This window comes from Gadus morhua, chromosome 13, assembly GCF_902167405.1.
Source record: "Gadus morhua chromosome 13, gadMor3.0, whole genome shotgun sequence".
Taxonomy (NCBI): domain Eukaryota; kingdom Metazoa; phylum Chordata; class Actinopteri; order Gadiformes; family Gadidae; genus Gadus; species Gadus morhua.
In genome coordinates, this window is record NC_044060.1 from 21,711,915 (window position 1) to 21,726,914 (window position 15,000).

The 15,000-nt window shown below is 44.8% G+C and overlaps 1 protein-coding gene across 4 annotated transcripts in view; it reads left to right on the plus strand.

Moving 5' to 3' along the window:
* Positions 1 to 15,000, plus strand: part of LOC115556579 (histone deacetylase 7) — a 47,218-nt gene that overhangs the window by 578 nt on the left and 31,640 nt on the right. For 2 of the 4 annotated variants that reach the window (XM_030373684.1, XM_030373683.1), the window contains 2 exons: positions 14,432 to 14,622; positions 14,865 to 14,946. In XM_030373684.1, coding sequence (XP_030229544.1) covers positions 14,485 to 14,622; positions 14,865 to 14,946 — 220 coding nt within the window. In that variant the 5' untranslated portion in view covers positions 14,432 to 14,484. Of the gene's footprint in view, positions 1 to 4,492; positions 5,322 to 12,135; positions 12,572 to 14,431; positions 14,623 to 14,864; positions 14,947 to 15,000 lie in introns of those variants that run through there. The other 2 variants (XM_030373685.1, XM_030373682.1) reach the window with 2 other exon arrangements.

Consider the following 15,000-nt stretch of genomic DNA (forward strand, 5'->3'; position numbering starts at 1 on the left):
TCTTGTACTTAAATTACCTTCATATTCTCGGTGAAAGAACGTCTTGTAGAATGATTCGACCTTTCTTAACTTTTGTAGGAGATGGATCGTTTTTGGGAAACTTTAGTTGACAATGGGTTGTTAAATTAGTGGCGGATCTGTTGGGGGTCCAGCGTTGCGCAACAATGTCTCGTTCTTGTTGGACTCTAGTAGTCAACGGGCCGGTCCTGTTTCCACCAGAGAAGTTACTCTGATTGGCATGGCATCTGGATTTCCCCTTGGTTTTTGATCTACTTGATTTGCATTCTGAGTAGTACAAGTATGTCTCAATCATGCACACATGGACATACCATGCAAAGAAAAGTATGTAAGTACTTGCACGTTTTATTTGTTTTTGCACGTTATATTTTGTTTGGCGTGTGGTGCCATTTTTGCGGTAGTGGGAGAAAAAGTTGGAGAAAAATCGGAAACAGACGTGGTTGACGCCGGTCCATCGGAGCAAAGCAGCGAAGCTCTGGCACGTAAAGAACAAGGAGACACAGACCAATTAGGTTCTCATGACAACCTATGGGAGAGAGAGAGAGAGAGAGAGAGAGAGAGAGAGAGAGAGAGAGAGAGAGAGAGAGAGAGAGAGAGAGAGAGAGAGAGAGAGAGACAGAGAGACAGAGAAAGAAAGAGAGACAGTGAGACAGAGAGACAGAGAGAGAGAGAGAGAGAAAGAGAGAGAGAGAGAGAGAGAGAGAGAGAGAGAGAGAGAGAGAGAGAGAGAGAGAGAGAGAGAGGGAGAGAGAGAGAGGGAGAGAGAGAGTCGGAGAGAGACAGAAAGGGAGAGCGAGTGTCAGGAGAACACAAGAGATAATCTCTCATTATCTGAAAAGAAAGAAAGATTGAGGGGGAGAGATAGAGAAAGTAGATAAACATCTCGTTTAACTTTTATTAATTTACTCTTAACATCTTATTTTATTACGTTAGAGTAAATGCAGGCTAGATTCCCCATGCCAATGAAGCACATTGAACCAGAACTGAATTGAATTGGCTGAGAACTAGATTGAGACGGGACAAGTGTGAGGTGGGGGCGGGCAGGGTCTGTAGTGGTGGTCCTCGGTGGAGATGGAGGTTATGGTGGCGTATGGGGGTTTCCTCATAGTTTGATATGTTCCCCTAGAGGCTGTCGAGTGAAGCAGAGAGGACGATTGTTTGAGCCGCTGTCACAACATGGACTATGTCTTCAAGTACCGCAGCCCAAAGAAATACAACGACCTGATATGTTTACGTTAGGGTGAGGGTTAAGGGCTAGGGTGGAGGAGTAGGAGTAGGTGTATGACCGCGCGGCGACAATGGTCTCAAGGGATGAGAGCTGTCCCTCTGTCGTTGTTATCTCTATGTGACCCCCGGAGTAACGAACGCACTTCAGTTCAGCAGGGCAACATCAGTGTTTGGTTGTCTTCAGGATATATTAACGAAGAACAGCTGATCAACCAATTCGGGCATGCCGTTCCAAACATATATAAATTATTTTATATTCTCTGTAAGAATGTGGATTTATTGAGGGTAAAAACACAGATCGTAGTTGAATAGTCATCATTGGTTACACATTGAATTTTTTTATTTTCATTATTTGATTCATTCATCTTTTGACGCACCAAAATTAGATCTGTTTCGGTGGTCAAAGTAATTCAATAACTCCTCCAACAGACTCGACCGTCTGTACTCGTGGTCAGAAATAGCCCAAACCCTCTGGCTGTTTAGTTTCCCAAGGTCAACGGTCAAGAGGTCAAGGGGTCAGCTGAAAGTGGCCCAAGAGAGATCCTCCCTCTGTCTCACTCTCTCTCTCTCTCTCTCTCTCTCTCTCTCTCTCTCTCTCTCTCTCTCTCTCTCTCTCTCTCGCTCTCTCTCTCGCTCTCTCTCTCTCTCTCTTTCTCTCTCTCACCGTCTCTTTCTCTTTCTCTGTCTCTCTCTCTCTCTCTCTCTCTCTCTCTCTCTCTCTCTCTCTCTCTCTCTCTCTCTCTCTCTCTCACCCTCTCTCGCCGTCTCTTTCTCTCTGTCTCTCTCTGTCTCTCTCTTATACAGTGGGCTAATCCATCTCTGTGAAGTAAGTCACGTACTGGACGGCTAAATCAAGCACTGTGGCCGGTGACTGAGGCCTCGAGGGCTCGTTCCTCAGTTCTCTGGGGCCATTAAATATCCAGAGAACCTGGGGAGCCCATACAGGGGGAAACATGAACGCGTGTTGGTGTTTTCTGAATGAGCATAGCGGATGGGCCTGGAAGCTCCAGCTCCAGCTCACCTGTCCATCATAGCCTTACTAGGCTATGATATACAGTGTTTGTTTCTTTGTTGAATCCTAAATTGTGAAGTTTTTCGTGACACTTTTCGTGACACTTAATTTTCTCCCATTTGATTGATACAAAGCGGAAATCTCTTGTTTGTACATGTGTTTTTTAATGCTGGCCGATACCCTCTGGTGGAGAGCCACAGTCATTGCATGGATATATTTGACCTGGAACGGTCTGTAGTAGTAGTACGGATTTGTTGGAAAAAGTTTACAGTTTAACTAAATATAAAGAAAAGGTTATAGTAAAATGCCGGGAATATATCGAATTATTTCATTATTTGCTAAAGATTACGATTACAATGATATGAAATATCTTGTTCAAGTGATTGAAAATATCCAACTTGTGTGTGAGATTTAAAAGCTCATTGAGGCAGTGAACAGGTGAACTGATGAATTGCTAACAGGAAAAGTTAGGGTTAGGCTAATACACCTACTTGAAACGATTTTATTGCTGTTGAAAACCCTTTCTTCTAATACATTATTCACTTCAACACAAACGGTTGACAAAACCCATGTGTTTGTCATCAGAGTAAAAAACATGTTGTGCGTGTGGATCAAAGCAGCAGGCAGAGCGGCGTGCGACGCGCTGTCCGTGACCTTTCTCCAGGCGTCTAGCGGCAGCGGCAGCAGCGCGGGCGCCCCCACATCTCTGCTTCAATTCCAGAGAAACCAGTGCAGTACCAGACGCTATCTCTATGCTGTGTGGGTTAACTTATAGCCTGTTCAGCGGAATGGAAACACTTTTATAGACTGCAGGGACAAACAGACCCCCCCCCCCCCACAGTTACATTTGTTATTGCCAAATGAGGCTATGCAGTTATCAGTTGGACAACCTAGTCGCTCACAAGGGCCTCTACCTTAATGTTGATGATACGTTTGTGTGTGTGCGTATGTTTTTCTGCACGTGCATGTGTTTGGGTGGGTTTGTGTGTGTTTCTGCAATTGTGCATGTGTGTCTGTTGATTGGGTTGGTGTGTGTGTGTGTGTGTGTGTGTGTGTGTGTGTGTGTGTGTGTGTGTGTGTGTGTATGTGTGTGTGTGTGTGTGTGTGTGTGTGTGTATGTGTGTGTGTGCATGTGTGTCTGTTGATTGGGTGTGTGTGTGTGTGTGTGTGTGTGTGTGTGTGTGTGTGTGTGTGTGTGTGTGTGTGTCTGTGTGTTTGTGAATGTCTGTGCTGTGTGTGTGGTGTGGGGGTGAGGAAGGACCCCCAAAGAGGAGAACACAGTGTGGTGTTTTGTCCGGTGTGCGACCCCCGCCGTTACCAGACACCAGAGAATGGGGCGCATTCCACAAATCAAAACAATGTGCCCTCATATTTCCTTTGCTCTTTCATTTACTGTACATGCACAAGCACACACACACACACACACACACACACACACACACACACACACACACACACACACACACACACACACACACACACACACACACATGCATACAAGCACATGTACACGCACATACACACACACACACACACACAAACACACACACACACCGACTCATACATTAATTTTGCCGACTTTTATCCAAAGAGACTTTCAACATTACATTAATTACATTAATGGGTGGAAGAGCACTTTTCTGATGGCTGTTTTCATCCTCCTCCTCTTCTTCTTTTTCTTTTTCTTCTTCTTCTTCTTCTTCTTCTTCTTCTTCTTCTTCTTCTTCTGCTCTTCATGCCAATGGAACCCTAACTCCCCTTTACCTGGAATGGGTCCAGGGGGCCATCCGTGGCCCTTCCCTCCTCTTCCTCTGTCGTCGTCCCTCTCGGCTCTCCCTGGCAGAGGGCCAGGTTGTCTAACGGCTGCTGCTGCCATCACAGCGGCAGCAGCTCCTCTGCCGGACTGCATTCCTCTTAGCTTCCTGTGACTGCAGGGGAAGATTGCAGTTGGCTCCACATACCGGCCACTGAGACTTCACCTTGAAGTCCTGCTCCCGACGTGTGTTTTGTTGGCGGGGCAGTGTCCCCGGCCATCCCCAGCACGTTTTGTTTGTAGTTTCTGTGTTCGGTGTGTTCACCAATCTGCACACTGCACCTATTGGTACGTTTGAGTCGTGCTGAATAACGCCATGGACCTATAATTATTGTAAATAAAGGAGGACTAGGTGTGATTTGCGTGTCTATCGCCCAAACCCTGCCCCCTCATCTCTGATACAGGCCTTCCAGACACATATGGACAGCGTTGTTGTTTTTAATAACAACACGAGCAAGTTGGGGTTTAGAGAAGGTGCAAGGGCCAAGATAAGAGCAGAGGCTTTCCAGTGTAGAGAGTTGACACCCAAATAACAAGACGCACGTTTCAATGAGCCCCGACAGTAGACTTAAAACGAAAACACATGAGACACACATCACACTCATATATTCCATTTGTTTAGGGTTAGGGTTAGGGTTGGGGTTAGCACGGTTTCAATATTATCACTGACTGGAAACTTGTTGTAGGGCCTTAACATTGAGCATGACCGTTGTTTTTTTTGGAAATTTCCTACATTCAGACCTGCCAGATGAGGTCATTACCGCGCCGTCCTCAGCAGATGGAGCCCTCACACCTCCTCGTGTGTTCCAGGTCGAGGTGATCCCAGTGTGAAGTCACTTCTGTCGCTAATTTCTTATGACAACAGAGGCAGTGTGAGAAAGAACAGGGCTATTACAGACAAGACAGTCCCCGGGCTTCAGTGTGTGGTTGTGTCGACAGACGTTTACCTGACTGCATGTCACGCTTCTTTCTTGTTGACATCATTATCGGAGCCTACTTGCCGCGTGTTCGTTGATGCGCGCCGCGGACGCAACATGACACTCGGTCACATTTAAGCGCACAGTGCTGGACCTCGTTTGAGATGGATGGGATGGGTCCACTTTGAGGAACTTTTACAAAACTCTTGTTAAGATTCATCTCGGAATAGCCTCGGTCTGATTGCAGTAGTCCTGCTCTGCTATGCCCCGTAGGAGTTCCTCATCTGTTGCGCTCCCCCACGTCGTGTCCCAAGTCGCGTTTTGTCCTGAAAAGGTAGGGGGTTAGTTGATTATTTGTCTTTCACTACGTAAATGATGCTATAACTTAATGATGTGTATTCATGTTTAACGTTTTTTCATTTATACTTGTCTTTTTTCTACAACCTAGAAAATAGGCGTCGTGATGTTGTGCTGCACGTTGAACCGCTTTAACTTAATTCACATGTCAACAAGTAATCCATACCGATACACACATATATATGTTCGTTATAAAATGGACATAAACATTAAACTACAGGATTAGCCCAACTAGGCCTATAGTTTTTATTTATCCTTTATTTTCATAGCTAGCATTTGTTTTAGTTAAATGCAGTGTACTCTTAGTGTGATAACATAGCAATAACTAAGGTCTTGTTTGCCTTTCCAGACCAATCGATCGGTCAACGGTGTAACGTAAGGTTAGGGTTAACCCTAACCCTAACCCTGATAATGATCCTGATGTGAAATCGATCTCTATTTAGATAGTTTTTTACCACAGCAAATAACACGTGCAATTATAGTAGTCAGTTTTAATTATGTGAGTAGGCCTACCACTTTCATTTCCCCCCGTGTGACTAATAATTTACTGGAAAGACTACGGGCGATGTGTGAATTTGATAAGGATGTGTGTGTTTGTGTTAGTGTTTGGTGTGTGTGTGTGTGTGTGTGTGTGTGTGTGTGTGTGTGTGTGTGTGTGTGTGTGTGTGTGTGTGTGTGTGTGTGTGTGTGTGTGTGTGTGTGCGTGTGTGTGTGTGCGTGTGTGTGTGTGTGTGTGCGTGTGTGCGCGTGTGTGTGTGTGTGTTAGTGTTTGGTGTGTGTGTGTGTGTTAGTGTTTGGTGTGTGTGTGTGTGTGTGTGTCTGCGTGTGTGTGTGTCTGCGTGTGTGTGTCTGCGCGTGTGTGTGTGTGTGTGTGTGTGTGTGTGTGTGTGTGTGTGTGTGTGTGTGTGTGTGTGCGTGTGTGTGGGTTTGTGAGGGTGAAGTAACTTCTGTGGAGGTATGGTTACAGCCTTATCTCATGGGTCGAGCAGAAGCTGTGGACCCCCCACAGCTCTCCATCCTCTTGCATTACCCTTTCCTTCTCCTCCATATCCTCCACTCTCCTCCCCTTCTCTCTTTCCTTTCCTTTCAGCCATCTCAGATCACCATGTGTTGCTTTATATGTGTGTCTGTTTGTGTGTGTGTGTGTGTGTGTGTGTGTGTGTGTGTGTGTGTGTGTGTGTGCGTGTTTCTGTATGTGTGTGTGTGTGTGTGTGTGTGTGTGTGTGTGTGTGTGTGTGTGTGTGTGTGTGTGTGTGTGTGTGTGTGTGTGTGTGTGTGTGTGTTGCATGTATATGTATACAAGTTCATATATATCAAGTTAGACTAAATTGACTTTTTGGAGTTCGGCCTCAGCAGGGTCCTTTTTGCAGATCAACTGCTCCTGTTTAATGTGCAACTCCATCACCGAAAAATAGTGTTTTTCTGTGCGCTGGTTCTGTCTCTCCAGTCAGTAAGGGAAATAAAAAATGCAGTTTTTCATTTGAAAAATATATTAGGGATACCCGCTCTCTGGGCCATCTATAAATTGTTGTTCAATTGTTTGCTCATCTAAATATGAATCACATGTTTCAAACTAATTTATGTTCCACAAGCACAATGATGCAATGACAATAACTCCCTGCTAGTCTCACAAGGGCCACAAATCAAACCATGACAATGACCCCCCCCCCCCCCCCCCCCCAGGTTCAAACCAGGTTCAAGCTAGAATGAAACCAGAGTCAAACCAAAGGTGAGCTAGGCTGAAACCCGACTAAAATCAGGTTCAAGCTAGAATGAAACCAGAGTCAAACCAGAGTCAACCACTATCAAACCAGAGTCCAACCAAAGGTTAGCTTGAAATGGAACAAGAGTCAAAAGAGAGTCAAGCTCAAATCAAACCAGAGTCAAACCAGAGTCAAGCTAGAATGAAACCAGAATCTAGAATGTTGGGTCGCCTGATTTATTCTCGTTAACAGAGCCCTTCACATTGAATGTGAAACAATAACTAATGAAAAAGAAAGAACAATAGGACTGAAAACAGTTGTCCATTTGAAGATACACCTTTGGGGCTTTTAGGCTACTTTTTTAATGTAAATATCATCCTCTTCCCAGGCAAGATAACCTTTACAGCTCCCCCGTGCTTTCCCAGCAAGAGAAGGGCTTCATGGAGACAATAGGCACAGTGTTCTGGACAGGCCCCAGTCCCAGATCACATTTCCTGTTCCTGTTTTGAGATCAACCCAGCTGACTACTTATACACTCTCCTACCCTCAAAACACACACAGCGGGAGAGAGAGAGAGAGAGAGACACCGAGAGACAGAGAAAGAGAGAGAGAGAGAGAGAGAGAGAGAGAGAGAGAGAGAGAGAGAGAGAGAGAGAGAGAGAGAGAGAGAGAGAGAGAGAGAGAGAGAGACAGAGAGACAGAGAGAGAAAGAGAGAGAGAGGAGAGTATGTGCTTTATGTGTGTATGTTTGTCAGCCTGTGTGTGAGTGTGTGTGTGTGTGTGTGTGTGTGTGTGTGTGTGTGTGTGTGTGTGTGTGTGTGTGTGTGTGCGTGTGCGTGTGTGTGTGTTTTGTTAGACAGGTTAGTGTGCGTTTTTGAGGTGAGTATACAAGGGTGCATTTGTGGGGCTGGTATGTGTGTGTCTGTGTGTGTGTGTGTGTGTGTGAATGTGTGTGTGCGTATGTGTTGGTGGCATTGTCATTGCTGATACTAGTGCAGTATCTGATGTGTGCTAGTAGGGGTCATTAGGTCATTGGGTAGCAGCAACTATGTATACTACTTGTTATTAAGGTATGTTTTCTTATACACTACTGTGCCTCATTGCGTCACTCTATAAGTCATCTGGGATCCCAAAGTCTATGCTATGTTACAGCAGAGTTTCTGGGAGGAGACGTCTCAGATCCCGGGCCGTTAAAGAAGAACTGCAAAGGGCGGATTTACACCTTGTTTCCTCTTTTGTTAATAATCGAAAAGTAAAATAAAAGCTTCCAGAATAGTATTACAAACAGCGGCCAGTCTATACAGCTTCCTGCAACATGATTGGTCTGAACAAACTTAACCAAAAGAACGTGAAACGCCAGATTTTTTCTCATCTGCTGTCAGGCTTTAGATATGAAACGATGACTTTGAGACCCCTCCATAAGTATCTAAAGTAGAAGTCAGCATCCGCCTTTTCCAAAAGCCTGTGTGTATTTTTTTAATTAATGATGTGATTTTATTCCAACCTGCCGACAGCATTCAGCTTTTAATTTACGCACGGCATTCACGTCAATCAAAGTCGAACAGTGACTTTTTTGATCTCACAGGCATAATGTAATAACCACAATTTCGGCAACAAGTATCATTCTGTTTTGGCCAATGGGAAAGGAAGAATCCACTTGCCGACTGGTGACACACTAGCACATCGTCGTAGGCTTTCGCCCTTTCACCTCTGACCTTCAGAGGTCAGAGGTGAAAGACCTTCTGACCTTAGATGTCCTTAACCTGTGGCCTGTGTGCCAATCATGTCCATCCTCTCTCTCGCTTCGCTGTCAGCCAGTGGTTCTCTGACTCTGTATCCGTCTCTTTCTCTATTTCTCTGTCTATGTCTCTGTCTCTGTTTCTGTCTCTGTCTCTGTCTCTGTCTCTGTTTCTGTCTCTGTCTCTTTTTCTGTCTATGTCTCTGTCTTTGTCTCTGTCTCTTTCTCTGTCTCTCTGTCTATGTCTCTGTCTCTGTCTCTGTTGGGATGACAGTTGGGATGACTATTAATACACATAACAGGCATACACACGCATACTTATAAAATCACAAGTGGCGATGCTATTAATATGACGCGAAACGCGAACACACACATGTCCCATGTTGTGAGACATGTGCACTTTGCACACAATAGAGCTAGTGTTGACCAACAGGTGACGCTAAAAAGATAAGGCCTGTCTCAGACATACACACAAAGCCTTTTACTAGAAGCCTGTTCCTAAGAGAAGCAAATTGGGACTATTAATAAATGTGACCAGAAAAACGGTCGCACAATCACATCGATACACATGCACACACACACACACACAAGCAGACACTCAAGCAAATGATAGTTATGCAAACACAAAGACCTGCTGTGTACACTGAGAGAAACAACTGCACACTATTAATATCTGGGCGGTACGGGGGAGCGTACACATGCATGGTGGATACACATATGCACATGTACACACACGCACAAGATTGATACTCCAGCTGCCTGGCAAGCAAGGGGACACAATGTCCCCAGCAGCTGTGGATTCCTCTAGATGCAAGAGAGATAGAGAGGGGGGGGGGGGGGGGGGGGGGGGTGGTATAATGAGATAGAGGGTGGATAGAGATAGAGAGGGGGGGGGGGTAGAATGAGATAGAGGGGGATAGAGAGAGAGAGAGAGAGAGAGAGAGAGAGAGAGAGAGAGAGAGAGAGAGAGAGAGAGAGAGAGAGAGAGAGAGAGAGAGAGAGAGAGAGAGAGAGAGAGAGCATATTTGGAGTGGATACTTTGTGAGCCCTGCACTTGTGACAAAATAGTTTTATCAAATATTTTTAAAGTGCTTGTTTTGCCGTATAGTGTCTCTAAATGCACACTTGGTTCGGCAGAAGTAGGTACACATAATATAGGTATTGACTCACATTAGAATCCCCTTTTCTTAAGCATATCATTGGGATATCGGTAGAGTGCTGTCTAATTAGAGCAGTCTCACACCTGCTGTGTTCATATCACGAAACACTAAATGTGTTAATACGCTGAATCCCAGAACAGATTCATAAAGGATAAATTAACACTATTGCAAGACTTTTTGTAACGTTGCACCTAAATGGGCCAACGAAACAAAACTCCCCCAAAATAGATGCTTCTGCTTGCTTAAATGAACTGAGAGGATGTTATGGCGCAGACTAACTTTAGAAACAGGAAGTCCCTGTTTCTGTTGCGTATGTGAGTGAGTGTGTCTGTGTGTGTGTGTGTGTGAGAGTGTGTGTGTGAGTGTGAATGCGTGTTAGTGTGTGTATGTGTGTGTTTGTGTGTGTGTGTGTCCCCGTCTGTGAGTGTCTATATGCGTGTGCCTGCTCAAATGTGTGTGTGTGTCCATGCACGCCTGTATGTGTTTGCAAGAATGTATGGTGTGCATGTGTTTATGCGTGTTTGCACTGCAACGGTGTGTGGTAGCTTTCCGCCCTACAAAAAGCGGATGATCATTGTGAAACAAAATATGCTATTACAGAAACCAGAACCCTGTCTATTTATAGCTATTCTTAACCAAGAGACACTAAAGAACGCACAGCGCTAGTCCCGAAACAAAGTTTCATTTCTATTCAAGATTAAAGATTCAAAGGGCTGTTTTGCCACAGAAAACGTTCATTTCAAAAGCAGAAAAGTTAAACATATATACGTATGTCTTAAATGTCACCAGACAAACAATATCCATTATGCCGATTGCAAATAAAGCATGTAGAAAAAAATCGGTCAATTATTAACAATGTGGGCTAAAAATAGACACAATTCACTAGTAAACCGGCCTAACATGACTCAGTGAACAAGTAAACAGCCGTCTAACTAAGTGACCTGATTAGACGAACGCTTTATGGGAGGACGAGCCGAGGCAATCAGAGCTGCTCTGAAGCGCTGCTAGGTAACAGAAGAAAGTCCGGCTATCTCGGCAGCTCCGTGGATGCATTGCATTATGCAGGGACTTAGCCATTTGTGTGCTATAATTACCATGGGAACTACAACGATGGAATCTAATGTGTAACGCCCCACGTCTGGATCAAATTAGAGAACTTATTCTGGTGGAGACACTGGAGACACGTAATCCCACACACGTAGCTGGAGAATAGAAGGACAACATTACAATCCAGCAACTTGGTAATGGATAGCTCAGGTCGCTGGGTCATTTGAGCTATAGGAGCTGGGCTCTAGTTTATACATCGCATGTTGTTATGAAAACACACAGTTTGGTTTGGAAGAGGGGGAGATTGTTGAAAATAGACAGCAGGTGTTGTTCGTTGTATTCTCGCCGTTATTTCGGGGTGTTTTGGTGGTGAGGAGTACACCACCAAACACTTCCTAGCCAAGGGGCTTTCTGACTTCCTACCCAAGGGGCTTTCTTCTGAGAGGGAAAAGGGGCCTGTTTTGTAATCCTCGGGTGAGTGTGTGAATGCCTGCATGTGTACGCATGTGCACGTCAAATGGGTTTAGGGGTTTTGAGAAGCAAAACACAGAGAGCTTGTCTGATTTCCCTTGAAAGCGACACATTCTTCTGGTAACACAAACCGTTGGATTGCTCCTGCTTCCTGCACCCACCTCCCCTCCTCCCCTCTTTAACTCCAACCATGAAGAGAGATGTGATGTGTGCGAGACGCAATAGGAACAACATGATGAACATTAGCCTTGACACAGCCAGTGTCCAGTGCAGAAAGTAAAACAAGTTAAGAGTCGTCCAACATCAAAGGCACATGTACAACAACAGCAACAATGTCCTCGTCGTAAATCTTATTCCGGTGTGCAGGGTGAACGCGCGGCCTTCTTGAAGTGCAAAGCACACACTGTGTTAAAGCTTCTGCAGTACAAACCGTCTACTTTGGTTTTAGCTTATTGGTTCAGACAAGTAAAAAGACAAACAAAACAAGTTTGCAGATAAACTTGTTTTGTAGTAAATATGCTGACAGTGATTTTCCACTCAAACAAAAAACCCTGCATTAAGATATGGCAATCAGTTGTCTTGAATGTATATATATATTACACAAAAAAATATATTATATATTTGTATTCGTATATTTATTTATTTAATTCTTTTTTGTATTTATTTCCCATTGGTCACTTGGTCACACACACTCACACATTGACACATTTGCGGCATGGCTCACCCGTCGAGGGCAATAAGTTGACTAAGGTAAAAGTGTTAATCTTCATTCAAACTTCTTCAATCCCAAAGCCAGTATATGTACCATAGTATTAGTGATATAGTAGATATATATAGTGTTTCTACATTCAAAATCCTTTATGATGCAAACTAATAAACAAACAGACAACAATCGATTCTATTATTGCTGACCCGTTTCTCTCTGTGACTCACTCAAACACACACACACACACACCCTCGCCGGTCTGATCACTGTATCTTCACTGAGTCATGTGGAGCATGGTATGCTTCTGGTCACGCTTACGGACGGCTGTGTCTCTGCAAATGGATCTGCTTATGCCACTGTTGATGTTGGACATTGTCCTTCTCTGCTTAGCTCCAGGAGTATGTGAGTGGGTCTCTGTTTCGGGGAACTTTACCAAGTGTGCATACCTTTTCTTCTTCTCTCTCTCTCTCTCTCTCTCTCTCTCTCTCTCTCTCTCTCTCTCTCTCTCTCTCTCTCTCTCTCTATATATATATATATATATATATATATATATATATATATATATATATATATCCTCTATCTCTCTATCTGATGCGAGTGAGACACCCTTTATGACTAGCATGCAAATAATGTGGTTCTCCAAAGCTGTCAATCTGCCTTCAGGGCCATTGTTTACCTGAGTGCTTGTGTCATTCTGCAAATGATATCTCATTTCTGCCCGTATTTCCTCCTAAAGTAAGTCGAGTATTTAATCATTCACGATCGATGGCAACAGTGCCTGTCAGTACTTCAGAAGTCAATCAGAACACACCACTGTTGTTATTGATAGGAATGTGACGCATCAAAAAGAGCTATCTGTTTTCAGTGTAGATGTTATAAATACACTCTGTTATACATAGATATCATAATTTAAATAAATTAGTTTCACGTCCTGAACGTGGATGCATTAAGAACATATTGTGTAATTGTCACTTTGCATAACATTCTTAAAGTGGCTTTAATAATGTTATCTCCTAGTGCCTTAATCCCTTCATATACCTGGCCTAGATGAACAACGATGTTACGAGCATTGACCGGTGCAGTGGGCGTGATAGCAGATGAACGGAAGACATTGTTGTGTTGCTCTCGTGTCAGTGTGCACCGTGGGTAATGCAGTTTATCAGGGTTAACCACTGAAAGACGTCCACATGTCACTCAGGCTTTGAGTTATGACGAGTCATGCGCTTCAGACATTCTGCTTCAGTACATTTCCAAACCCCCAGCCATATCCTCCCCCCCCCCCCACCCCCCAACCAAGGGGGACGAGGGGTCTTGTTTCCTGCTGCGTCGGCCTCCTTAGTTGTTATGAATGGCTCTGCATTCCATGCAGAGCCATTGAGACCATGTTGGCCAGGGATGCAGGTGTTAGCTGTCAACACGCGGGACAGTCTCCTGTTGACTCCCAGGCGTAGGCCAAGAGGTGGCCCCGTTAATGGGGGGTCGATTAACACCTTCTTGAGTAACGGGATCATTTGGTTTTCATCAAAAGTTGTCTTCAAATCTACATCTGTATGTCTATGTGTTTGTGAGGCTGTGTGTCTGTACGTTTGTACATTTGTGTGTCTGTTCGTCTGTACGCCTGTGCGTCTGTACGTCCTTACGTCCGTGAGAGTGTACGTCTGTGTGTCTGTGTGTCTGTGGATCTGTCTGTGCGTCAGTAGTACTGTACGCCTGGCCTCGTGTGGGTTCGGTTGTAGTTTGTTTAGTAATGGGCCGTGTTGTCCCAAGTGACCCCATGTGATGAAACAGGGAGCCCATTAGTGCACACGTAGCAGGGCTGACATGAATCCAAAGCCCTTCTGCTCTCGGCTGCACCTATGCAGAGGCATCTGTTTCTGGTTTGATATTCCTGAGGTTTGATTCAATTACCTCTGTGTGTAATGCTAAATTTAGAGTTAGCTCATGTGTTTACTTTTTTAAGTGAACAGCTTGGCTAGAGAGTATCCCTTCCTTTACTCATTCTTTCGTATTTCCCCTCTTCTCTGCTTCCTGGCCATCACTCCATTTCTACCTGAATGTAAAACAGTCGAGATCAAACCGTTGAGATTAAAACGGGCAGGTATCATTGCTGAGCGCTCGCGTGCCGCCTCGACACTATCCCAAAGAATTGAAACAGGTCTCAGTTCTATCCTGCACCAATTAATTTGTTGAATCATTAAGACTAGCTCCATCTTCTCTGTCTCCATACCTAACCGTCCGTCCGTGGTGTCTCCGTCTCCGCAGTGAATGTGAGACCTGCCCCCACGGTGTCGCTACCCCCGCGCGGGGAGAAGCCCATGGACCTGAGGGTCTCCCAGAGGTTGGTGCGCCCGGGCCTCGACGCCAACATGCTGGCCCCCCCGCACACCTTGTTTCTAGGACACTTCTCCTCCGAGCCGTTCCCCCGTATCTCCCCCAGCCATGTAGAGGTACAGGTAAGCGGTCTGAGAGGTGCCGTCAGACAGGTGTGAGGTCTAAAATGTGTAGTGTGCTCCTGCGAAACACGTGAATAATATCCCATCCAAAGAATGTGGTGTCTACATGGACATGTAGGCATATACATTATTATATATGATATATTTTTGTAGTATATAATCTGAATTCTGTTTGATCCGTTTTGAATTGGAGTCAATACGTGTGACCGTGCCTCTGTGTGTCTCTGTTCCTATCCTTTTAGTACAACCATGAGCCCAGTCCAGCAGAGATGGACACCCGGGAGGAGATCCGCCAGCTGATGCACAAGAGTAAGAACGAGCAGAGTGAGTCCTGCGCCGCAGCGTGTTTTTCCATCATGTCATACGTCTTTGTGTTGG